Source organism: Chrysemys picta, chromosome 8 (genome assembly GCF_011386835.1).
Source record: "Chrysemys picta bellii isolate R12L10 chromosome 8, ASM1138683v2, whole genome shotgun sequence".
In the NCBI taxonomy this organism is placed as follows: domain Eukaryota; kingdom Metazoa; phylum Chordata; order Testudines; family Emydidae; genus Chrysemys; species Chrysemys picta.
Window position 1 is genome coordinate 55279473 of NC_088798.1, and position 23871 is coordinate 55303343.

General features: G+C 48.7%; 2 protein-coding genes across 4 annotated transcripts in view; both read left to right on the forward strand.

The window, feature by feature from the left end:
* The window catches only part of LOC103305973 (2-5A-dependent ribonuclease-like), a 41291-nt gene that overhangs the window by 9180 nt on the left and 8240 nt on the right, over nucleotides 1-23871 (forward strand). For 2 of the 3 annotated variants that reach the window (XM_065554491.1, XM_065554493.1), the window contains exons 2-7: nucleotides 4044-4149; nucleotides 9982-11634; nucleotides 11957-12048; nucleotides 12492-12709; nucleotides 12816-12951; nucleotides 18505-18659. In XM_065554491.1, coding sequence (XP_065410563.1) covers nucleotides 10185-11634; nucleotides 11957-12048; nucleotides 12492-12709; nucleotides 12816-12951; nucleotides 18505-18659 — 2051 coding nt within the window. In that variant the 5' untranslated portion in view covers nucleotides 4044-4149; nucleotides 9982-10184. The remainder of the gene's footprint in view (nucleotides 1-4043; nucleotides 4150-9981; nucleotides 11635-11956; nucleotides 12049-12491; nucleotides 12710-12815; nucleotides 12952-18504; nucleotides 18660-23871) is intronic. The other variant, XM_065554492.1, reaches the window with a different exon arrangement.
* The window catches only part of LOC101946660 (2-5A-dependent ribonuclease-like), a 66024-nt gene that overhangs the window by 9112 nt on the left and 33041 nt on the right, over nucleotides 1-23871 (forward strand). The gene's annotated exons all lie outside the window — the stretch shown is intronic.

Genomic DNA, 23871 nt, shown 5'->3' on the forward strand with positions numbered 1-23871 from the left:
GTGTTTCTATGGGTAAGGTCAAGGGAGCTAGGGTTACAGTTGCTATGGGTAATGCTCCCTGCCCTAGTGTTAGGGTTCTTATGGGTAGGGCTCCCCTCCAAGGGTTAGGGTTCCTATTGACTCGTTGCCCGAGGGTTAGAGTTCCTAGAGGTATGGTACTTGGAGCTAGGGTTTGGGTTGCTATGGGTAGGACTCCCCCTCCCCGCCACCCCCCGAGTTAGGGTTTTATTGGGTAGGGCTCCCCTTCTCCCAGGATTTGGGTTCCTATGGTTAGGGTAAATGAAGCTATGGTTACAGTTTTGATGGGTGGGGCTCCCTGCCCTAAGGTTAGGTTTCCTATGGGTAGGTCTCTTCTCCGCCCCCAGGGTTAGGATTCCTATGGGTTACGGTTTCTAAGAACACAAGAATGGCCATACTGGGTCAGACCAAAGGTCCATCTAGCCCAGTATCCTGTCTTTTGACAGTGGCCAATGGCAGGTGCCCCAGAGGGAATGAACAGAACAGAACCGGCAATCATCAAGTGATCCATCCCCTGTTGCCCATTCCCAGCTTCTGACAAACAGAGGCTAGGGACCCCATCGCTGCCCATCCTGGCTGAAAGCCATTGATGGACTTATCCTCCATGAATTTATCTAGTTCTTTTTTTGAACCCTGTTATAGTCTTGGCCTTCCAACATTCTCTGGCAAGGAGTTCCACAGGTTGACTGTGCATTGGGTAGGGCTCCCTACTCCCCCAGGGTTAGGGTTCCTATGGGTAGGGCTTTCCCCCCAGGGTTAGGTTTCCTGTGGGTAGGGCCCCCTGCCCTAGGGCAGTGGTTTTCAAACTTTTTTTCTGGCGATCCAGTTGAAGAAAATTGTTGATGCCCATGACCCAACGGAGCTGGGGATGAGGGGTTTGGGGTGTGGGAGGGGCTCAGGGCTGGGGCAGGAGGTTGGGGTGTGGGAGGGGGTCAGGGCTCTGGGCTGGGAGTGCAGGCTCTGGGGTGGGGCTGGGGATGAGGGGTTTGCGGTGCAGGAGGGGGCTCTTGGTTTGGGGGGGCTCAGGGCTGGGGTAGGGGATTGGGGCTTGGGGTTGGAGCACGGGCTTACCTTGGGCAGCTGCCAGTCAGTGGTGCAGCAGGGGTGCTAAGACAGGTTTCCTGCCTGTCCCAGCACCGCGGACCCCGCTGCACCCTGAAAGCGGTCAGCAGCAGGTGCAGCTCCTAGGTTGAGGCGCGCAAGTGGCTCTCGTGTGCAGGCATTGCCCCTCCAGGTCCCATTGGCTGAGCCAGTGCTCGGGGTAGGGGCAGTGCACGGAGCCCCATAGCCCCCACCACCTAGGAGCCAGATCTGCTTCTGGCCACTTCCGGGGTGCAGTGTGGTGTCAAACAGGTAGGGACTAGCCTGCCTTAGCCGGCAGTACCGCTGACGGGACTTTTAACGGCCTGGTTGGCAGTGCTGACCAGAGCCGCCGCAACCCATTGCCTTACATTCTGCCACCCAGTACTGGGTCGTAACCCACAGTTTGAAAACCACTGCCCTAGGGTTAGGGTTCCTATGGATAGAATAAATGGGGCTAGGGTTACGGTTGCAATGGGTAGGGCTCCTATGGGTGGGATACTTGGAGCTAGGTTCGGGGTCCTATCAGTAGGCCTCCCTGGGCTAGGGGTCTAGTGGATAGGGCTCCCTGGGCTAGGGGTAGGTTGCAAATGGTACGATTTCTCAGGGTAGGGTTAGGGTTCCAGTGGTTTGGGCTCCCCTGGGTAGGGTTATGATTTCAAATGGTAGGACGTGTCAGAACAGAATATGTTTCGAGAGATTAGGGATCTGTGCACAAGGGTATTGTTCCAGAGAATACCACTCGCCAAACTAGGGTTCCAAACGGTAGGACATGTTGGGATAGGGATTGGGTTCCCGAGGTGGTGCTCTCAGAGCTAGGGTTAGCAGAGGTGCAAGTAGAATCCATTTTTTACCAGTACGGGAGGGGGGGCACCAGCTAAGAGGGGACACATGACCTCCCCATGTGACCTTCCATGTAACTCCTCCCTGCCCCGCTCCCAGTCCATTGCCCCCACGCTCTCCCCGTCCCATCCCCATGATTCATCTGTGACATTGCACACCATATGTTTTATGGAAATCTGCTTATAAGTGTGAATATTACATAACTGGAATATGCTTTATGCAAAAGGTCTCTTGTAAGGTATCATTACAAAGCCTATAATCTACTGAGTGTGTTCATCCTATTTGTATGCATGTATCTTGTATCTGAAGCTAGAAATATAAAGTATAGCTCTAAGGTCCTATTGTAACTATGCAAAGTGTGGGCCATTGATGGTGGTTTAGAATCTTGATGGCTCTCATTGACTAGGACAATTGGTTGTAGATGGTTTATTTACCTGCAAGCCTTCCTGTGGACGTGTAGGTCAGCCCGTGGGTAATGAAGAATGAGGTCTTAGAGTGACATGTGACCATGTCACATGATATTGGGATCCATCTTAAATCTGATACTTTTCCATTTAGAAGGAGGATTGAGGACCAGAGAGATACAAGATTCCTGCCTTGTGCCAAAGCTATAAAAGGGGGTGGAACAGAACAAAGGGGGCTGCCAGTCATGAGAGAACCCGTAGTTACTACCTGAGCTAGAACTAACAAGGACTGTACTGGGGAAAGGATTGGGCCCAGACTAGGAAGGAGTCTAGTTTGTGAAAGAAGCTTATTGGAACATCTCTGAGGGTGAGATTTTACCTGTAATCAGTTTCTTAATATATTAGGCTTAGACTTGCGTGGTTTTGCTTTATTTTGCTTGGTAACTTACTTTGTTCTGTCTGTTATTACTTGAAACCACTTAAATCCTATTTTTTATACTTAATGAAATGACTTTTGTTTATTAATTAACCTAGAGTAAGTGATTAATACCTGGGGGAGCAAACAGCTCTGCATATCTCTCTATCAGTGTTATAGAGGGTGGACAATTTATGAGTTTACCCTGTATAAGTTTTACAATTTACCGCCTCTTTTTACAATTTATGTCAAAAACCTAGTGCTGTGAGCAATTTTTCCATTAAATGTTTTTCAGAAACCAACATTAATCCTGACATATAAATAACTTGAATGGTATGTTTCAAAGTTCTAAAAACGGTGCTTAAGCGATTTAAAAAATTCCAGCTTTTTAAAACAACTACTTTTTAGAATCATTAAAAAAAAATCTGCACCTTTTAAAGAAAAACTATGGTGCAATTTGTTTTGACGTTCCCTGTGATATACACATGACAGCAGTTTGTCATAAATAGAAGTTCAGCAATGTAAAGCAAGTTTTTCTTTTTTATTAAATAAAAGTTTTTATACTTAAATTTAAGCAAAGAATATAAAGAGATGTGACGTCTATTATAACAGGAGTTAAAGTAATTTTTACATGGTTTAAGCAAGATTTATTTTACTCGTTTAGTGGTAAAAATTGTGTCTGAATTTCCATTTATATATGTCAACCAACCTTTTTTGTTTGTCTGTTTGTTTTTTGTTTTTAGTGGCATGGGGAAATCTGCCTCTCTTGCGGGATTTGCAGGATCCAAGTTTTTTGTGTGGCTGGGAGCAGGATAAAAATGCAAGAAATAATGCAGGGGAGGGGAGGAGTGGATATTGCAGGGCAGGGAGAGATGGGAAGGGGACTACACTAGAGCTGGGATCGACACTCTGAGATCGATCCACTAGTGGTCGATTTAGCAAGTCTAGTAAAGACCCACCAAACCGAGTGCATATCGCTCTCCATTTGATCCCTGTACTCTATCCCCAACAAGAAGAGTAAGATTTGCTCCTGTCAACCCCCTGCGGTGTAGACCCCGCGGTAACTTGACCTAAGGTACGTCAACTTCAGCTATGTTATTCACATAGCTAGAGTTGCACAGCATAGGTCGACTTACCGCAATAGTGTAGACATAGGCTGCAAACCAAGGGAATTATTAAATCTGGGAGACATGGATCCTGCTTTCCAAAGCAGCTAGTTAGGCTACGTTTCGGGCGATAAGTGAAAGTGCACTGCCAAACTCACCTCCCTCTTCCTTCCCCAGAATGCAAATGCAACTTACTTCCAAATCTTCAGCAGTGGCCTGAGACTAAAGGTGGAGTGGCAAAGTCGACAACTAAGGCATGAGCAGACTCTCTTCACAGCAGCAGGTAAAGAGCTTTGCTTATCAGCCCTTCTGGTCAGATGAGCCGCTGTCTCTCCCTCCCCCTTTGTCACGCAAGCAAGCGGAGCCAAACTGGCCGGGTCTGGAGTCTGCATTGTGCGAGCCCAAGCCAACAGGCCTCAAAGCTCAGGGGAGACTGACTCGCTTTCCATCCCCAGTCACTGTGTGTATTGTGAGCCTGCACTGCGCCTGGAGGAGATCCAGGAGGGAGCGACTCTCCAGGACGGAGACACATGCTTCCTAGTGTGCTCCTGTGTGCTTGGAGGGAACACTCCCTGGTCCCCTGGGAAAAGTTACTGAAAGCCAGCGTTCCTGAGCTCTACTTCCCTAACTGCCACTGAAATCAAGGGTTAAAAATTCCTGCAGTCCACCCCTTAGCAGGGCCGATGAATTATGCTGGGAGCCATCCTCTACCATATTTCAACATCTATCCATCCATCCATGCATGCATCCTCTTGGCTGTAAGCACTGGACTTTCTAAATGTAGTAACCCTTTCCCTCATTCCGAGAGCGTGTGACAGCACTGCCTGAAAAAGCAGCATGTTAGCTAACTCCCACAAACACCTGCCCTCTATGACATGAATCAGGAAAAGAGGGCAGAATAGACAGTATCATAGAAGCATGTTGTCAGTAGGACTGTGCCAGTGCTCAATAAGTAAACTTCTGAATCTTTGTTCTACCCTTTTTCAAGACTCTTGTTTCCCCGCCTCTTTATATGTTAAGACTCTTGGTAATAGTTCCCCTAACAAGGCTGTAGCTTTTTTGATGGCTTGGAGAAGAGCCTTTTATTTTTACTGTATGTCTCCAAAGATGTAGAAAATAAGCATTGCGAAGTTACTCAAACATACGTAAGCAACTTTTACATTGCTTTTTAAAATTTTAAAAACTTTAACAAAAACTGTGATAAGTGACTTGATTCATTTCTCAGAAGATAATCAAGCTTATGTGAATTAAACCTTTCCTGTAAGACTTTGCAGCTTCTCTGCCAGTTTCCCTTTAAAAGAATTCTTTTCTGTCAGACCCACAAACAAGCGAGCCCAGAAGGAGCTAGTCCTTGGTAAATGTCTTTAACAACTGTCACCTTTGACAGTTAGGCTAAATTTTATTGTTCTGTAACGGCTATAACCTTTCTTTAAAGGGGAAAAGAAGTTATTACTTTTGTAACTCAGTTTCTTTTCCTTCATAAGACAGAACAACAACAAACCTTAACTGGAATAAAATACCCTTTGATCCTGGAGAATATTCATTAGAGACCTTTTTAATTTCATATTGTCCCATTTCCCCTCCTCACATTATATAATGCTGTGAGCCCTTACTCGCATTTGATTATGATATGTCTAAATTTTAACTAATGGCCCATTTTATATCTGGGGGGAAAAAAGTCTTAAATGTACCCACTATTCTTAAAGACTTTCTGATAATGGCCTGTCAGTGATAGGTGTGCCTCCAGACCCTGAATTCCTTCCTGATTGACCCCAAAAAATGATGAAAGGGTCCAGAAAGTCTAACAGACAAATATGGACTTCTCACTGGGCAGAGAGGGAGCAGGGGTAAGGTGGAACTTTTTGTCTAATACTACTTTCTGATTGGTCTCTTCACAGGGCTAAGGGCATAGCCACCTGTCCAAAACTTAATGGGGTAATAGATATGCGTATACTTATATTCTCCAACAAAGAACAGGAAGCATCAGGTTTCAGAGGGGTAGCCGTGTTAGTCTGTATCAGCAAAAACAATGAGGAGTCCTTGTGGCACCTTAGAAACTAACAAATGTATTTGGGCATAAGCTTTCGTGGGCTAAAACCCACTTCATCAGATGCATGGAGTGAAAAATACTGTAGGCGGGTGTAGTATATATATTACACCACATGAAAAGACAGGAGTTGCCTTACCAAGTGGCGGGGGGGGGGGGGGGTGTCAGTGCTAACGAGGCCAATTCAATCAGGGTAGAAGTGTCTTATTCCCAACAGTTGACAAGAAGGGGTGAATATCAACAGAGGGAAAATTACAGCCACTCCAAGTCTTTATTTAGCAAATTAATTTCAGTTCTGCAGTTTCAAGTTGGAGTCTGTTTTCAAAGGGTTTTTTTTTTGTTGAAGAATGGCCACTTTTAAGTCTGTTATTGAGTGTCCAGGGAGATTGAAGTGCCCTCCTACTGGTTTTTGAATGTTACAATTCTTGATGTCTGATTTGTGTCTATTTATTTTTTTGCGTAGAGACTGTCTGGCAGAGGGGCATTGCTGGCACATGATGGCATATATCACATTGGTAGATGTGCAGGTGAATGAGCCCCTGATGGTGTGGCTGATGTGGTTAGGTCCTAAGATGGTGTCCCTTGAATAGATATGCAGACAGAGTTGGCAATGGGGTTTGTTGCAGGGATTTGTTCCTGGGTTAGTGTTTCTGTTGTGTGGTGTGTAGTTGCTGGTGAATATTTGCTTCAGGTTGGGGGGGCTGTCTGTAAGCAAGGACTGGCCTGTCTCCCAAGGTCTGTGAGAGTGAGGGATCGTCCTTCAGGATAGGTTGTAGATTCTTGATGCGCTGGAGAGGGTTTAGCTGGGGGCTGTAGTTGATGGCTGGTGGCGTTCTGTTACTTTCTTTGTTGGGCGTAGTAGGTGACTTTTGGGTACCCTTCTGGCTCTGTCAATCTGTTTCTTCACTTCCCTAGGTGGGTATTGTAGTTTTAAGAATGCTTGATAGAGATCCTGTAGGTGTTTGTCTCTTTCTGAAGGATTGGAGCAAATGTGGTTGTATCTTAGGGCTTGGCTGTAGACAATGGATCCTGTGATGTGGTCTGGATGAAAGCTGGAAACATGTAGGTAAGTCTAGTGGTCAGTAGGTTTCCGGTATAGGGTGGTGTTTATGTGACCATGGCTTATTTGCATTGTAGTGTCCAGGAAGTGGATCTCTTGTGTGGACTGGTCCAGACTGAGGTTGCTGGTGGGGTGGAAATTGTTGAAATCCTGGTGGAATTCCTCAAGGGCTTCTTTTCCATGGGTCCAGATGATGAAGATGTCGTCAATGTAACGCAAGTAGAGTAGGGGCGTTAGCGGACAAGAGCTGAGGAAGCGTTGTTCTAAGTCAGCCATAAAAATGTTGGCATACTGTGGGACCATGTGGGTACCCATAGCAGTGCCGCTGACTCGAAGGTATATGTTGTCCCCAAATCTGAAATGGTTGTGGGTAAGGACAAAGGGCTGGTCTACACTGGGGGGGGATCGATCTAAGATACACAACTTCAGCTACGCGAATAGCGTAGCTGAAGTCGAAGTATCTTAGATTGAATTACCTGGGGTCCACACAACGCGGGATCGATGACTGCGGCTCCCCCATCGACTGCGCTACCGCCGCTCACTCTGGTGGAGTTCCGGAGTCGATGGTGAGCGCGTTCGGGGATCGATATATCGCTTCTTAACGAGACGCGATATATCGATCCCGGATAAATCGATTGCTACCCGCCGATACGGCGGGTAGTGAAGATGTACCCAAAGTCACAAAGCTCAGCCACTAGGTTTGCCGTGACATTATCGGGAATACTGTTCCTGAAGGCTTGTAGTCCATCTTTGTGTGGAATGTTGGTGTAGAGGGCTTCTACATCCATAGTGGCCAGGATGGTGTTTTCTGGAAGATCACCAATGGATTGTAGTTTCCTCAGGAAGTCAGTGGTGTCTCAAAGATAGCTGGGAGTGCTGGTAGCATTGGGCCTGAGGAGAGAGTCTACATAGCCAGACAATCCTGCTGTCAGGGTGCCAATGCCTGAGATGATAGGACGTCCAGGATTTTCAGGTTTATGGATCTTGGGTAGCAGATAGAATACCCCTGGTTGGGGCTCTAGGGGTGTGTCTGTGTGGATTTGTTCTTGTGCTTCTTCAGGGAGTTTCTTGAGCAGATGGTGCAGTTTCTTTTGGTAACCCTCAGTGGGATCAGAGGATAATGGCCTGTAGAATGTGGTGTCAGAGAGTTGCCTAACAGCCTCTTGGTCATACTCTGACCTATTCATGATGACTACAGCACCTCCTTTGTCAGCTTTTTTTATTATAATGTCAGAGTTGTTTCTGAGGCTGTGGATGACGTTGTGTTCTGCACGGCTGAGGTTATGGGGCAAGTGATGCATTAAGTGTTTGGTACATATAATGAAGGTCATGTGTATTGTGCAGCAAGTTTAACCTAAATTTCACAGCAAGACCCATGGTTTCTGTGGCACTATAGTGCTAACTTCTGTAGTGAACTGAAACTTCTGCAACAGCATCTGGAAAATGTAAAAGTTAAGAGAAGCACAGTAGCTGGATCTTTCTAAAACACTTACTGGCAGTGAATAATTAAATTTCCTCATTATGTTCCAGAGTCAACATTCAGTTAAGATCAGCTTCTGTTCAGATCATATTCGAAAGGTTATCTTCACAGTCATGATGACAGAGTCATGTTTTTTGAAAATTAAAAGATTGGAATCTCCTGCACTCTTCTGTACAGAGAGTAATTCTGTAGGAACTCAAGCAGCTTCAGAATTGCAGAATACACAGCCATATTTATATAACCCAAGTACCCTCAACAATATCTAATGACAGAGTAAATCAGATTACAAACACCCTTCCTGGGGTGTCTTCTCCCCACTGATAAGCACACCCAAAAGTACCGTGCACTTGCTTAAAGGTACAAACCACTTTTCCCACCCCTACCAATTCATTATGATTGTCAATCTGTACTGATAAGAAACTCAGAACCAAATTAGCAGGGGCTGTTGCATGTGGACCCAGAGGAAAACTGATATAATCCCCCTTTCCCTCCCCCCCCCCCAATCACTTGTGGCTCTGAAAGCCATGTGGTGTAACCTTCACCGTCCTGTCTCTTACAGATCAATAGACTATCACTAAAGCTGCAAGTTTGTCACGGAAGTCACAGCTACGTGACTTTCCATGACCTCCGTGACTTCTGCAGTGGCCGGTGCAACTGGCTCCTGGTCAGGCAGCCCTTGGGCCCATTGCAATGGCTGCTGCTGGGGCAGTCTCAGGCCACCGCCTCTCCCCACCCAGTAGCAACAGGAGGAGTTTGGATGGAGGAGGTGGGCCTCAGGGCTGGGGGTTGGGCATGGGAGGGGGTGAGGGCTCTGGACAGCATTTTCCTTCGGGGGGGGGAGCTCCCAAGAAGCAGTAACGTGTCCCTCCCTCAACTCCTAGCTCAGTGTGTTGCCTCTGCTCGCAGGCACCACCCCCGCAGTTCCCATTGGCTGTGGTTCCCGGCCAATCGGAGCTGCGGAGCTGGCAGCGCTCGGAGCTAGGAGCTTGGGAAGGGACATGTTGCTGCTTCCGAGAAGCCAGGTAGGGAGACTGCCAGTCCTGCCAACCCCTCTCAGCCCCCCAGCACCAGTGGGGGTCCCGGGCTGCTCTCACCCGAGCACTTGCGGCGCCCTCCCGTGCCACCCTCCAGCACCCATAGTGCGCCCCCGTACCAGCCCCACCAAGCACTTGCAGGCCCTCCCCATGCATCCGCTGCACCTGCCGGGCCACCCCCGAGCACCTGCTGCTCCCCTGAACCTCCACAGCCCCCCACTCCAGCACCTGCTGTGCCCCCCGGGACGTCCGCCTCACGAGCAGTTGCAACCCCCTCATGAGCACCCGCATCACTCCCAAGATTTAGTCAAAGGTATTGTACAAATCATGCACAGGTCACGGGACGTGAATTTTTGTTTACTGCCCATGGTCTGCCCATGACTTTTACTAAAAATACCCATGACTAAAATGTAGCTTTAGCTATCGCCTATCAAGCACAATTGTAAAGTCTTAAGAGTCAATACATAGGTTTGTTTTCTCTCTTTGCTAATAAGGTGGAATATGTGAAGCATGGAGCCCTTGGAGCCGGATAGTGCTGGTATACTTCATGAGCAAAACTCCATTCATGTGCCGACAACAAAGGACTGACCAATCCGTGCCTTCCATCTTAAAGGAGAGCCCAGGAAGTACATTCTATTGAAAAATCTCCATTTGAAAGGGACACAGAACAAGAGCACAGCCACTTATCTTAACAGTCATGGAGGCCACTGGTAACAGCCAGGAGGAGGTATTGACCTCCAGAAATGAAACAGCAGCAGACAAACCCTCTCTGCTAAACTATGCTGTCCAAAACCATTCACTAGAGACAGTCCGGCAGCTGTTGGAGGAAGGAGCAGATGTTAATTCCAAGGTAGAAGGTGGTTGGACACCTCTGCACAACGCTGTACGGGGTGATCAGGAAGAGATCGTTGATCTTCTGCTGGAGAAGGGTGCTGATCCGTGTGCTAGGAAGAAAAACGGTGCCACTCCCTTTCTTGTAGCAGGGATAGTGGGAAATGTGAGACTTTTAGAGCTCTTCCTGTCTAAGGGATCAGAAATCAATGAGTATGATGACAATGGTTTCACAGCTTTTATGGAGGCTGCTTGGTATGGGAATGAGGAGGCCTTAAGATTCTTGTACAGTAATGGGGCAGATGTGAATTTGCGGAGGGTGGTTAACGAGGAGAAAAGGACACTGAATAAAGGGGGGGCAACAGCCCTGATGGATGCTGCCAGGGAGGGCCACCTCTCAGTCGTAAACTTTCTTGTCAGTGAGATGAAGGCTGACATTAACATCTGTGACAACCAGGACAGGAATGCTTTAATCCATGCCTTCCTTCCAAGTGATAACAAGACAAAGGAGTCAATTCTCCCGATAGTTCTTTTCCTGCTGGATTGTGGTGTTGATGTGAACAGAAGAGATGAACATGGGAAAACTACCCTCATCCTGGCAGTCGAGATGCGAAGTCTGGATTTGGTGAAAGCTTTATTGGAGAAGAATGAAGTTGACATCAATGACGCTGACAGAGAGGGCAAAACAGCACTGATGATCGCTGTAGAGAAAAACGATTATGAAATAGCAAAGCTACTGTGTGAAAGGGGGGCAAGGACTGACCTTGGGGACCTTATTGGGATTGTCAATAGGAAATACAATAAGAAAATGGCAGATCTTCTTCGCCAGTACGGCGCCAAGGCTGGTCCAAGTCAACCTCAAGATTGGGAACCCACCAGCAAACGCTGGGGAGAGCAGCTGAAGGTTCTCTACAACATGTATCGTCCTATGATTGGAAAACTTAAAATCCTCCAACATAATGATTTCAGGATTCAGAGAACTTCCCAAGGGGGCATCTACCTGGGACTCTATGATGGGAAAGAGGTGGCTGTGAAAATATTCTGCATTGGCACAGAAATTGCTAAACAAGAGAAAATGTGCCTTGAACAATGTCTGACTAGCAACCATTTAGTAAAACTTTTTGGTGCTGAGGAAAAGAAACCCTGCCTGTACTTGTGCCTCTCGCTCTGTGAGAAAAACCTTGAAGAACACCTGAGTGCATCAGAGAATGAAGTGAATTGCAAGGGTGTTCTTAAGACACTCTTTGAGGCAGTTCAAGAACTACACATGTTTGGATTTGGCCATCAGGATCTACACCCATGTAATATTTTGATAGGTTAGCTTGTGTGCTCTTATCATTCTTATTCTATTCTCCTATTGCTCATAGTTGAGAAAGCGAGGCATTATAGAGCTGACCGTATATGTCACAATGTAGAGATCTTTATGCACAGAGAGGGTGTGTGTGCATTATTGCTCATGTAGTACAGCAGCCATAAGTATCACATTAGTTTTGCCCTCCTACTGAGAGATCAGGTCATCCCACTGAATAATCTACCAGAGAATTCTGGGGTCATGCGAATAATTCAACTAGGTACCAGAGAAAAGGAGCATAACACACAGACAAACAACAGGCTTAACTATTCCTGTTATTTTGTCAGATGCTGCTGGTAAAGTTCGCTTAGCAGATTTTGATAAGAGCAAAAGATTGAGTGAAGGACAGAAGGATGATGTTATAATCAAAGACCTGAAGGTAACTTTCCATTAAACCAATATTATGTTTCCGATTACCCCTCACACCCTTTGTCTTTTGCTTCCTTCTTTCTATTCATTTATTTTCTTTGCTTTCTTGGGGCGAATCAGCTGATCTTCCTGCATATTCAAAAGGAATTGTATAACAGCTTGGTTTCTGGAAATTCTGATAGCACAAGAGACCACAGTACAAGGAAGTGAGAGTGATTAGGAACGAAGATTTTCTCTGACTCCTGGAAGTCACTTCCTGATTTTGCTCTATGCTTTCAGTGTGGTGGGCTCTCTAATACAAACACTTCATGAAGTAATTGCAGCCATACACGTACACACATGCATACACACACTCAGAGTGCTGATTTCAGAAGATAGTTTCTCTGTCTCTGTTTCTCTTTGGTGGGAGGTTGTGTGCCCTGGAATGAAACAGCCATTTGTTCTCATACTCAGGCGCTCAGAAGGCTGGTCCTGTATGTTGTAACAGTGGGTAAGGTCCCCTTTGAGGAAAATGATAGACACAATTTGGATGTTAATTGTTCAGAGGATGTGCAAGACTATGTGGAGATTGCAGACCTTAGGGAAAGTCTGGTCTTCCCTGATGAAGGAAGCCCAGTTGAGAACCTGCTGAGAGACTTGATCCAACATCCCTTTTTCTGGAGCAAGCAGACGTAAGTACCATGAATGAAAATTACACACCCTCAGACAGCAGATTTACAAGCTGTCCCATTCTGTGCAGTGCAGCAGGATATCCCCAGTGTGCCTTTGATTCCACAGCAGGTACAGGTTCCTGAGAGACGTTGGGAATGAGAGCGATATCAAAACACGCAACACCAAGCATCACAACAATGAGAGTGAGATTCTGAAAGCTTTGAATTGTGATGAGCACCCTTTGCAGCAGTGGACTGAGCAGGTAAGCTGTTTTGCTGTGGATGCGCAAGGGGAAAGCTTTCTTATAGGACTTACAGGCCCCATTTTAAACCTTAACTGGAAGTGTCACTCCATCCCTATCCAGACAACATGGAGGCAAAATCTAACCAAATCTAGGAGATTTAAAAACTACCATCACTGTCTGCTGGAGTGGTGTACCCGGAGCTTCCAGAGAGTGGTTTGTAGACATCGCCTTAGCGACTCGCTGCTTAAGTTGTGACAAGCCTTTTAAATGGAGAAGGTGGTTAGAGTAATTTGCCCTGTGTTGGACTGCAGCTGTGAGGGTGTGCAAAGGGAGGAAAAAAGAGGGAACTTGTTAAAAAGCATTTGAGCTTGGAAGGTGCTTGACAACAATGGCTATGAGTGCAGTACAGAAGAATCTTAGACCTGGTTTACACTTAAAAGTTGTATCTGGGTAAATAACTGTCGGCTAGGGCTGTTATTTTAGCTGATGTATTTGTACTGGTATGAGCCCTAATGTGGACACAGTTACATCAGTATAAAGGTGTCTTATACAGGTACAGCCTATTTTGCTTCCAGAACCAGAATAAGCTGTACTGATACAAGGCACTTTTCTATGGATATAACTGTCCACGGTAGGGGGTAGGTTGCTGCTTTAATTATACTAATATAGTTAAAGTGACAAAACTTTCTAATATAGACAAGCCTTTAGAGAGCTTTCACTTATTTAACGAAATAATATACAAAGACTAACATAGGCATCCATCCTAGGCCCATGTGCCTCACAGTTTCAGCACAGTAAAAAACCACAGCTGGACAGTGTACCACCCAGATCCTCTGCCCCAGTTCTGTCCCCTTCAGACTCTTCCGTGGTGTACACGGGATGGAGGGCTGCCCTAATGGAATAACTGAGGATTCCTCTTGGACATAGAAATATCCAGGTGTCATAAAAACAATGTAGTCAGCTCTGACAGTTGTTCCTAGCCCTAGGGTGACCAGACGTCCCGATATTATCGGTACAGTCCCGATTTTAGGGGATTTGTCCTGTGTCCCGACCTTACATTGGTCAGGACGTCTGGTCACCCAGAGGGGGACCGCAGCAAGCCGGCGCCGCCGGCGCCACTCACCTTTTCTCCCTGGGCCCTAGGGTAGCGCGCAGCTGAGCTCCCGGCGCGGCAGCGCCAGCCCATGGGGCCCACCGCCTGGCCAGCAGGAGCCTGCAGAGCACAGCCCTGCCCTGGGCACACAGAGAGGCAGCAAGGCAGCCTCGCTCCCCTGCGTGCTGCAGCGGGGCGGGGCTTGTAGACTCCGGCAGTGGGCAGCGGTCGCCGGGCAGAGAGCCCTCCCGCCCCTGCCCCCCTCCCCTCGACCCAACCCGACCCTAGGAAGGGGCCAGAGGGACTGGGAGGGACCTGCCTGCTGGATGCTTCCTGGGAGCCGCTCCAAGTAAGCACTGCTGGGCTCACTTGGCCTCCTGGCAGGTCCCTCTGGGGGGGCTCCCCTCAGCCCCACTGCCTCAGCCCCCACCCTGACCCTGTTCCTCAGCCTCCCCTGCAGTCCCCCCTGTGCCCCCCACCCTCATTCCACTGCCCTCAGTCCCCCTGAACCTGTTCCCTCTGCCTCCCCCCGCAGTCCCCCCTGTACCTCCCACCCTGAACCCACTGCCCTCAGTCCCTGCCCTACCCCAAATCTCTTCTTCAGCCTCTCCCGTCATCCCACCCCCATCGCTCCCCCTGCTGTCCCACCCCCTCAACTTCCCCCCATTCCAGTCCTGCTCCCCTCTGTCTCATCCCCTCCAGAGCCTGTCCCTCTCCCCAACCCCCCGACCCTCCCCAGCCCAGCCCCACTCTACACAGCTCTCTACCCTGTCCCATTCATGCTCCCCTCAGCCCCTACCCTACTCCACCCATCCCAGTCCTGTCCCATCCCCCTCAGCCCCCCTGACTCCCCCAATCCCAGTCCTGTCCCGCTCAATCCCTCCACCCTGCTTCCCCTGGTCCATCCCCACACACCCACCGACTTCCTCGACCTCCCTCCCCCCCAATCCCACTGGCTGGACTCACCCCCGTCCCACTCAGGACATGCAGGAAAAAGAAGCAATGGGCTTAAATTGTAGCAAGGGAGATTTAGGTTAGACATTAGGAAAAATTTCCGAACTGTAAAAGTAGTTAAGCACTGGACAAATTATCTAGAGAGGTTATGGAATAGCAGTCATTGGAGTTTTTTAAGAGGTTAGACAAACACTTGTCAAGGATGGTCTAGTGTTGTTATTACTCAGTCCTGCCTCAGTGCAGGGGTTTGACTAGATGACCTGTTGATGTCCCTTCCAGTCCTACATTTCTGTGATTCACACTGAATTGCCTTGTGCCACTTTTGTCTAGTAGTAATGGCACACAGTTCTCTGACATGCAGGTTTATAAAATTGTAGTTAATATACAGTTTAGAGCATAGCAGTTTTAAAGCTCTGTATGTTCGGACCAACTGAGCTGAAAATTGTGATCTACAGTATTCAAAACTATTAAGATGTGGGCTGAAATAAAATCAGCATGAATTGCTCAACAATATCAATGGAATCAGCATTGCACTGCTATATATTGTAAAACATTACAGTGAAATCTTGCAAGTATTACATAGCACGCCGCCTTGCCCAAGTGGTAACTAAGCATAATATCTTCCTGTTTCAACATTCTTAACTTGTATCCCATAGCTCCTAAAAGTTTTTTTTTTTCAAACACTGAATACTGCTAAGTTATGAGTTTTAACAGGTTTTTTTTCTTTTAAACCACAGCACTGAATGTTATTCTAAAATTGTTTTCCAAATATTCTTAAACTCCCAGTTTATCCCCTGCTGATGTTCATTGTGAAAAGTATTGCAGGTCTAATAATAATATTTGGCACTTTTGTAATTCACTGTCCAACTTGTGTTTTGTGCCCTCCTCTGGTGGATTTTTAGAGGATAACTGTATAGCTATCAGCTAATTCAGACTGGATATAAGGCATACCTTTTCAATGGTGAGAGTAATTAATGATTAACAATATACTAAGGGTCATGGTGTTTTTCTAAAAGCTTTTTCTAAAAGCTATCCTCTAGGAATTATTTTGGGAAAGTTCTATGTCTGTGCTATACAGGCGGTGAGACCAGGTGATCACCGGATCCCTTCTGGCTTTATAATCTCAGAACTAGGTACATCAATTCACATGCAAAATTCTCATTGAATTCAATAGGTGTCCTTGCCCTATGGCTTGTGGTGCAGGCTGCAGCAGGGGCTGTACAACCCGTCTCACAGCTTCCTAGGGCCCCCTCTCGCAACTTCCTAGGGTCCCCTCTCATGGCTCTGTGCACGTGTCTGTCATTGTCGTCCTCTCCCCCTCCCCCCGCCCCGCTCGCCCAATGTGTCCTGATATTTCACTCTTGCGATCTGGTCACCCTACCTAGCCCCCATGGGGTAGGGAGCATTGCTGGAGTGGAAATGAGGATGGCCAGGGTACTCTGAGGTCTGGGGATCCTCGGACAGTATGGTAGTCCATATGGACCTTTCCAAATAGTGTCACAACTATGAGAGTGGAAAGGTGATACAAAACCACCTTTGTCCCTCTCACCCAGTAGAACTCAGACACCCCTGAAGATCTAGCGCTAAATCAAGATGACAGCCATAATAATAATCATGCCCTTTTATCTCTCAGCCCTGCTTTTCCCCAAATGCCTGTGCAAAGAGAAGGGCATTTGGGAAAGAGATGTGTTGTGTCCAGAAGATTAACAAGTCCACACCCTGGCGAACCCAGTGAAGAATCAAATTCCAGATCCAGGGCCTTTATGGTGAATGGCCTGCCATCAGCTCTCTTCTGTTTAAATCCGGGTATTCCAACTGGAGTGGCTCTGCTGGGGACCGAGGAGATGTGAGAGGGCGGTCTGCCCCTTTAAGGGCCAAGAGGCCTGGGCCAGTCAGCCCTGTTCAATTAGCCCTGGGTGTTGGTCTTGAAAGGAGGAAAGCCCAGCAGTTGAGGGCTGTCTGGGGAGAAGAGTGGACAGGCTGCTCCTACCTGAGGGCAAGAAGCCTGGTTGAGGGCCAGGAGCTGTCTGAGGACTGTAGCTGGCCAGAGCCCTTTATAGCAGGGTTGGCCTGGACTGTATTGTTGGGTTGACCAGGGCCAAAGTAACCATTGTAGGCATTGAGACAGCCCTATTGCAGTTGGGGCCCGCCTGCAAGGAAGGGGGCTGGAGGTTGAGCCCAGCTGGGCTGAAGATTCCTTTGTTTTAAGTTGTCCTTTGCCTAAAGGACTCTTACCCCAAAGGGGTCGAATTCTCTAAGGGGGCTTGGCCGGTGGGCCTAGTCATAGCTAAGGCTGGAGTAGGCTGAAGAGCACGGTGGGGAAGCTGAGACAGAGCTGCTGCAAGGCCACGCTGCACCGAGAGGGGGTGCTCTGGCATGGTAAGTCTTGCATGGGAGATCTCTCTAATTTATTTGTAACTTTAAAGGCTAAAATTAGCACCTTGACACCACCTGGAAACTCTCAGGCAACCCGTGAAACTTGCAGAACCCTGGTATTACGTGCTGTTGGCATGTTCTGCTGAACAAGCAGCTGCATTTTCCAAGTGGTCTCTAGATGTAGTCACATGCAAAGTGCATTAACACAGTCTGTCGTCACGGTACCAAAGGCCTGAATGTGTGCAGCAAGGCCTGCATCCCAGAGAAAAGGCCACACACCATACTGGGCACAGATGGCAAAACGTTTTCTGATAGCTAGAACTCCTCCAGAAAGGTTAATACTTGGTCTGCCTTAAACCAAGACAACATTGACTCAACCCTATAACTTAAAGGGCCTGGTATCACAGTGCTCTGCAGCATGGGTCAGTGTCAATGTGCAAGGAAAGGGGGAGACTTAGACTTCTCCCACTGCATATACCCTCTTCTTGGGATCTTCCTGAAATGAATTGCCCCAGTGCCCTCTGCACTAGAGTGGGGCACCCTTCCTAGCATCTGGAGAAAGCAGGGATTTTGGCATGTTCAGACATGCTTCTCATTTCCATTACAGATGTGAAAATACCAGAGATGCAGCCCTTAGTCATAAAAACACAAGTGAAGGTTTTTGGAGTTTCCTACTGCACATGCATATAACATATATGTACCGTTATTATATTGTTCGCCAGCAGCAAATGCTCTCCTACAGACTGAGAAGTTCTTTTCCTTTTAAATTGTCCTCCGAATTGTTCCCGGCTTTCTTATAATTTCCTTTCTGAGTTGTGATGAAACATCACATATTTGATCTCAACTTATTAATATTTCTTTTTTGGAGAGCTGGAGAGCCATGTTTGAGTTATATGCATGTGAAGAGTAGACTTTCTGTTTTTTTAATCTATTTTTCCTTTTGCATGCAGATAGCAAAAACCAGATAAAACCATAGAAATTTTGTATGCTGTTAAGCATACATTTTAATATAAGTGCCATAAAATATTGCTTCATCGATGAGAAATTTGTGTGCATGATATTTCTGCAGAGTGAGACTGCTGCAGCTAGGGGAGGCTGTATTTTGTGATGTGTGAATGGGATGGAATAATCCAGAGTGTTTATTTCAGATTGACAAATTGGTTCTGGACAGCATGTTGAACCCCTTCAACAACAACAAGAAGAACCAGAACAAGAACAAGAAGAAACAGTATGAAAACTATGTCACAGACCTACTGAAGTTCATCAGGAACATGGGCGAGCACTTTGATGAGAAGGAAGAAAAGTAAGTGATTGCTTCACAGTCTGTGCCAAGGATGAATAGTCCCTGGGAATCTTTGTCTGACTGTAAAAGGCTGTGAGTCCCGGTAGGTTTAAGACAGGAATCCCTTCTTCAAAAGGACATGCTACCATTCTAGGAGGGTAAAAATATGGAGGGTGTAGGAAAAAGAGCGTTTCCCGGTACCCCAGCATGTTATAAACTAAAGCGTGTCCAGGTTATGAAGGATAGCTCCTCAGGCAGCACAGTGCTGTGTACTTGCATAGAATAATGTTATGTGGATACAGTGTATCATATTATGAAGTCACAATACTAAGTGCCAGGCTGGGTACTCTAGATAACCCCAGGCTCACCACCCAAAGGCAGTTTACATGATCAAGATGCTTCTGGGAACTAGTTTTTACTTCCAGATCATCACTGTGGTCACCCATTGCTCAACAGCTCTTGTTCCATGGGGCCATTAGCCTCTCCTCCCATCCGCAAAGGAAGTTCGTTTCCCAAGTTCAGTGGTGCTTTTAGCCCATGCTCCTCTGCCCACTTTGCGGTGAGGAGTCAGGCTAAATTACTGCAGTGCTGATAGTCCTCCAAACCCTCCCACGTGGGCCCAGAAGGACAGACAAGTTCTCCCACAACTTACTGGGGAATAATCGTAGAGCAGCTCTGCTTACTGCAGCACAAAGAACCGTAGGATATGATTCCAGAAGTCCTAGCAACACACAGAGAGAAGTGCAACAGCAGTGAGAACACAGTAACAAAGTGTGCTTTGTCATGTGGCTGCAGTGCTCACACCCTGTCTAGGCTAAGCCAGGTTCCAGTCACCCATGTTATCTCTGCAGTGAAGACATGCCCTATTAAGGTGCTTTGACTGTATGAGGATTTTGAAAATAATGAGATAAATGGCCCCTCATCCATGAAGAGATTAGTCCCGTGGGATGGAGAAATAGAAGGATAGTGGGAGAGATTGGAAAAGGCAGAATGTCTTAGATCAGGAAGATAATGGATATTCTTCTTTGAGTGCTTGTTCATGTCCATTCCAATTAGGTGTGTGCACGTTGCTTTCACAGACATCGGAAACTTTTCCCCTTAGCAGCTCCCATGGGGATGGCAGAAGAGCCCCCTAGAGTGGCACTCTTATGGCACTGTATATAGGACCCTGCCAGCCCCCCCCCCAGTTCCTTCTTACCATTCGTGACGGCGTTGGAACGTGCTCTCTCGCTTGCAAGTGATCCCTTAGCAATTCAGTTTTTACCAGTTAGACAGTTGTTCTTATATAGTTTATAAGTTACTTAGGTACAGTTTTAGTTAGAGGTGACTGGGATTTAGTTCCAGGCACCAGCCTTGGGCTGCAAGGCATGCCACAAGCCCAGGAGTTTAAAGCTTGCATACCTGCCTCAAATCTATGCCCAACAGCGACCCCCACGACTCCTGCCTTAGGTGTATGGGGGAGGCACACCAGACTGAGTGCTGAAAAATTTGCAAGGCCTTTAAGCTATGCACTAAGAAAGAATGAGACTTTCATCTTAAGCAGCTGCTCATGAAGGCCACGTTACAACCAGCAGCCCCAGACCACCTGGTACTGGGCCCGAGCTCCTCGGTGAGAAGTGCCCTGGCATCAGTGCACGATTCAGCACCGGGCTCTAGAGATCCCAGGCACTGTAAATCTCCGGCACCGAAATGAGCCAACCAGCCCCGGCATCGCTCAAGCTCCCCGGCACCGGCCAAGAGCCATAAGAAAGGGGAAAGAGGACGTTCCCCTCAAAGAGCGACCAAGACACTCAGAGAGGCTCCTACCACTCAGAGACAGGACTCTGGTTTCCACCAGGAGCCAGCACCATTGACTCCAGCGCCTCAGGCACCGTTGAGTCTGGTGCCCAGAGTCTTCAGCGTGGACCAATGTGTAGAGGAGGTCTTGGAACCCCCCTCTACACCTGACACATTTGAGGCTGCAAAGGACCTCATTGAACTGTCGGCACCTAATCCACTCCCATGCAGGAAGAAGCCTCTGGCACCGCCCAGGCAGGTGTTGTCCAGAGAGAAATCGGCAATAGTGCGCCGCTCAAGGTCACCGATCCGGCACCGCTCACGGCACCGCTCCCGTTCGAGCTCACCGCAGCACCACTCCCCGGAACCGACAACTCCACATGAGGTTACGGCACCAGATGAAGACGCGACCTCTGCACCGCCACCGGGGACCCGGCACCGCTCCACATCGCCATCGGTAGCTCGGCACCGAAGCACGGTACCAGCCACTTCCCTGGCACTGCATATGCTCGGGTGGTCCAGGTTTTGGGATAGCCGGTACCGCTCACTATCCTGATCCTCTTAGCACCGGTCCCCAGCCCGCACCTCGCAGCACCTCACGGTTGCCCAAGGACCATCGGCATTGCCTTGGTCCTCCCCTTCAGCCTCTTCAGACTCTGAAGCCGACCCCGGTCGCTCCAGTTATAGCAGACCATGACCAGCAGAGAGTCCCACACAGCTTGGAAGCCGCAGTGGCCGCCTCTGGGGCAGTGGCCCTTTTGGACCCCATGGGCCTACCACCATCAGCAGGGCACATTTTATAGAGCCTCTAGATCTGGGCACTCAATGTGATGCCACTCAAGGTTGCCATATAAGCACACCTCGAGGGCAAGAGAGCAAAGGCACCGACTTCTACAGCACCGGTGGGTGCTCAACCCCCCTCTGTCCCTGGCCCCACCCCGACTCCACCCCTGTCCCGCCCCCTCCTGCCCCCATTCCAACCCGTTCCCCAAAGTCCCCACACCCTCCCTGCCCCTATTCCGACTCCTTCCCCAAATCCCCAGCCCCGCCTCTTCCCCGCCTCCTCCCCTGAGTGTGCCACGTTTTCCACTCCTCCTCCCTCCCTCCCGGAGCTTGCTACAGCTGTTTGGTGGCGGCAAGCCCTGGGAGGTAGACGGAGGAGCGGGGACGTGGCATGCTCAGGGGTGGAGGTGGAGGCGGAGGTGGTGGTGAGGCAGGAGGGACGGGGCGGGGAACTTGGCTGCCGGTGGGTGCAGAGCACCCACTAATTTTTCCCTGTGGGTGCTCCAGGGCTGGAGCACCCACGGAGTCAGCACCTATGCAAGAGAGGCCACGCTCTCTAGGCCGACTTCAGATCTCCCAGAGCAGCCGAGAGAGGCAGGTCCATTGCCCGCACCATTACCGAGAGGCATGACCCCAAGACCTCAGGAGGCACAGTCTACATCTCAAGAGGCAATAGCCTTGACAGGCCCCGACACGGCCCAGGAGTATGGGGAACTACAAGAAGGTCAGGATGATGGCAACCAGCCGCAGCCCACGTCCTCTTCCTCCTCAGATGAAGCAGTGGCGGGTACATCTGTATCAGGACCCCCACCTCTCGACCATAGGGCCCATCAAGAACTTCTCTGCCGAATCGCCCTTAACATGGGCCTTCAGGCGGAAGAGGCTGTCGAGCCGGAGGGTCCGATGGGTGATATCCTGGCTCCAGAAGGTCCCTCAAGGGTCACATTGCCACTAATTAAGACTACCCAGAGTAACTATAAGACTATCTGGCAACCCCTGGCCTCTATTACACTGACGGCCAGGGGAGTGGAGAGAAAATACTTTGCCCCATCTAAGGGCTATGAATTCTTGTTCTCCCACCCTCCATCTTGCTCCCTGGTCATGTCAGCCATAAATGAGAGAGAACGCCAGGGTCAGCAAGCCTCGGCACCAAAATCCAAAGACCTTTGGAAGGTCGTCGGGTGGCCTGCAACTCAGGATAGCCAGCCAACAGGCCAAAGACACAACTTCAACTCTTGGAATGCTATGTCCAAGTTTAAGGATCGCCTGCCACAGAATTCGCATGCAGAGTTCTCTGCGCTAATTGAGGAAGGGAAAGCAGTAGCCAAAACATCTCTGCAATGCTCCCTCAATTCGGCTGACTCTGCGGCCAGAACCATATCCTCAGGAGGGTTATGAGGCGTTCAGCATGGCTACAGGGGTCAGGCCTCCCTCCTGAGGTCCAAAACACTGTGCAGGACCTCCCCTTCTAAGGCTCTGGCCTCTTCTTGGAGCAAACAGACTCCAGGCTGCACAGCCTCAAGGATTCCAGGGCTACGATGAAATCCCTGGGGATGCATACACCAGCAACCCAGAGGAAGCCCTTCAGGCCTCAACCTCCACAGCAAAGGCAATACCAAACTCACGCTAGACAAGACCCCTACTGCAGGCGAGGCAGAAATAATAGATGCAGGCCATCCAATAACGCAGCTAACCCAGGCCCAAATAAGCCCTAGCCAGGAAACAAGCAAGGGTTTTGAAGGCATGCATGAGAACAGCCTACCAATCCAGTCCCAGGATCCCTCCCCACAGCTTTTAAACCGGCTATCCCACTTCTACCGTGCGTGGTCCCATATAACATCGGACCGCTGGGTCCTACGCACGGTGCAGGTGGGATACTCCCTCCAGTTCTCCTCCTTCCCTCCCTCCCACCCACGCCCCTTCGCCGTCTCTCTTCAGGGACCCCTCTCACGAGCAACTCCTTATATTGAGGAGCGATTGCACCTCCTGCATAAGGGTGGTGGAGGAGGTTCCGCAGAAACTAAGGGGAAAGGGATTTTACTCCCGTTATTTCCTAATCCCCAAGGCAAAGGGGGGTCTATGACCCATTCTAGACCTTCACGGACTCAACAAATTTATGGTCATGCTCAGGTTCTGCATGGTCACCCTAAGCACTATCATCCCATCACTGGATTCAGGAGATTGGTATGCTGCCCTCGACATGAAGGACACCTATTTCCACATTGCCATCCATCCGGCACACATATGCTTCCTATGCTTTGTGATAAACCGCAAGCATTACCAATTCACGGTGCTTCCGTTTGGCCTTTCCACAGCCTCCCGCGTGTTCACCAAGTGCATGGCGGTGGTGGTGGCCATTTTGCGTAAAAGACAAGTTTGAGTGCACCCGTACTTTGACGATTGGCTGCTGACAGGAAGCTCCAAAGATCAGGTTCAGTCCCACGTTACACCGGTCATGGACACATTTCACAGACTGAGGCTCCTTCTCAACATAAGCAAGTCGTCACTCAGACCGACCCAAAGGATAGAATTCATAGGGGCGGTCCTGGACTCAGTAGAGGCAAAGGTGGGCCTCCCAGAACCCAGGTTTCAGGCCATAGAACAAACTGTCAGGATGATATTACAATACCCCACCGCAACCGTCAGGGGTTGCCTGAAGCTAATAGGATATATG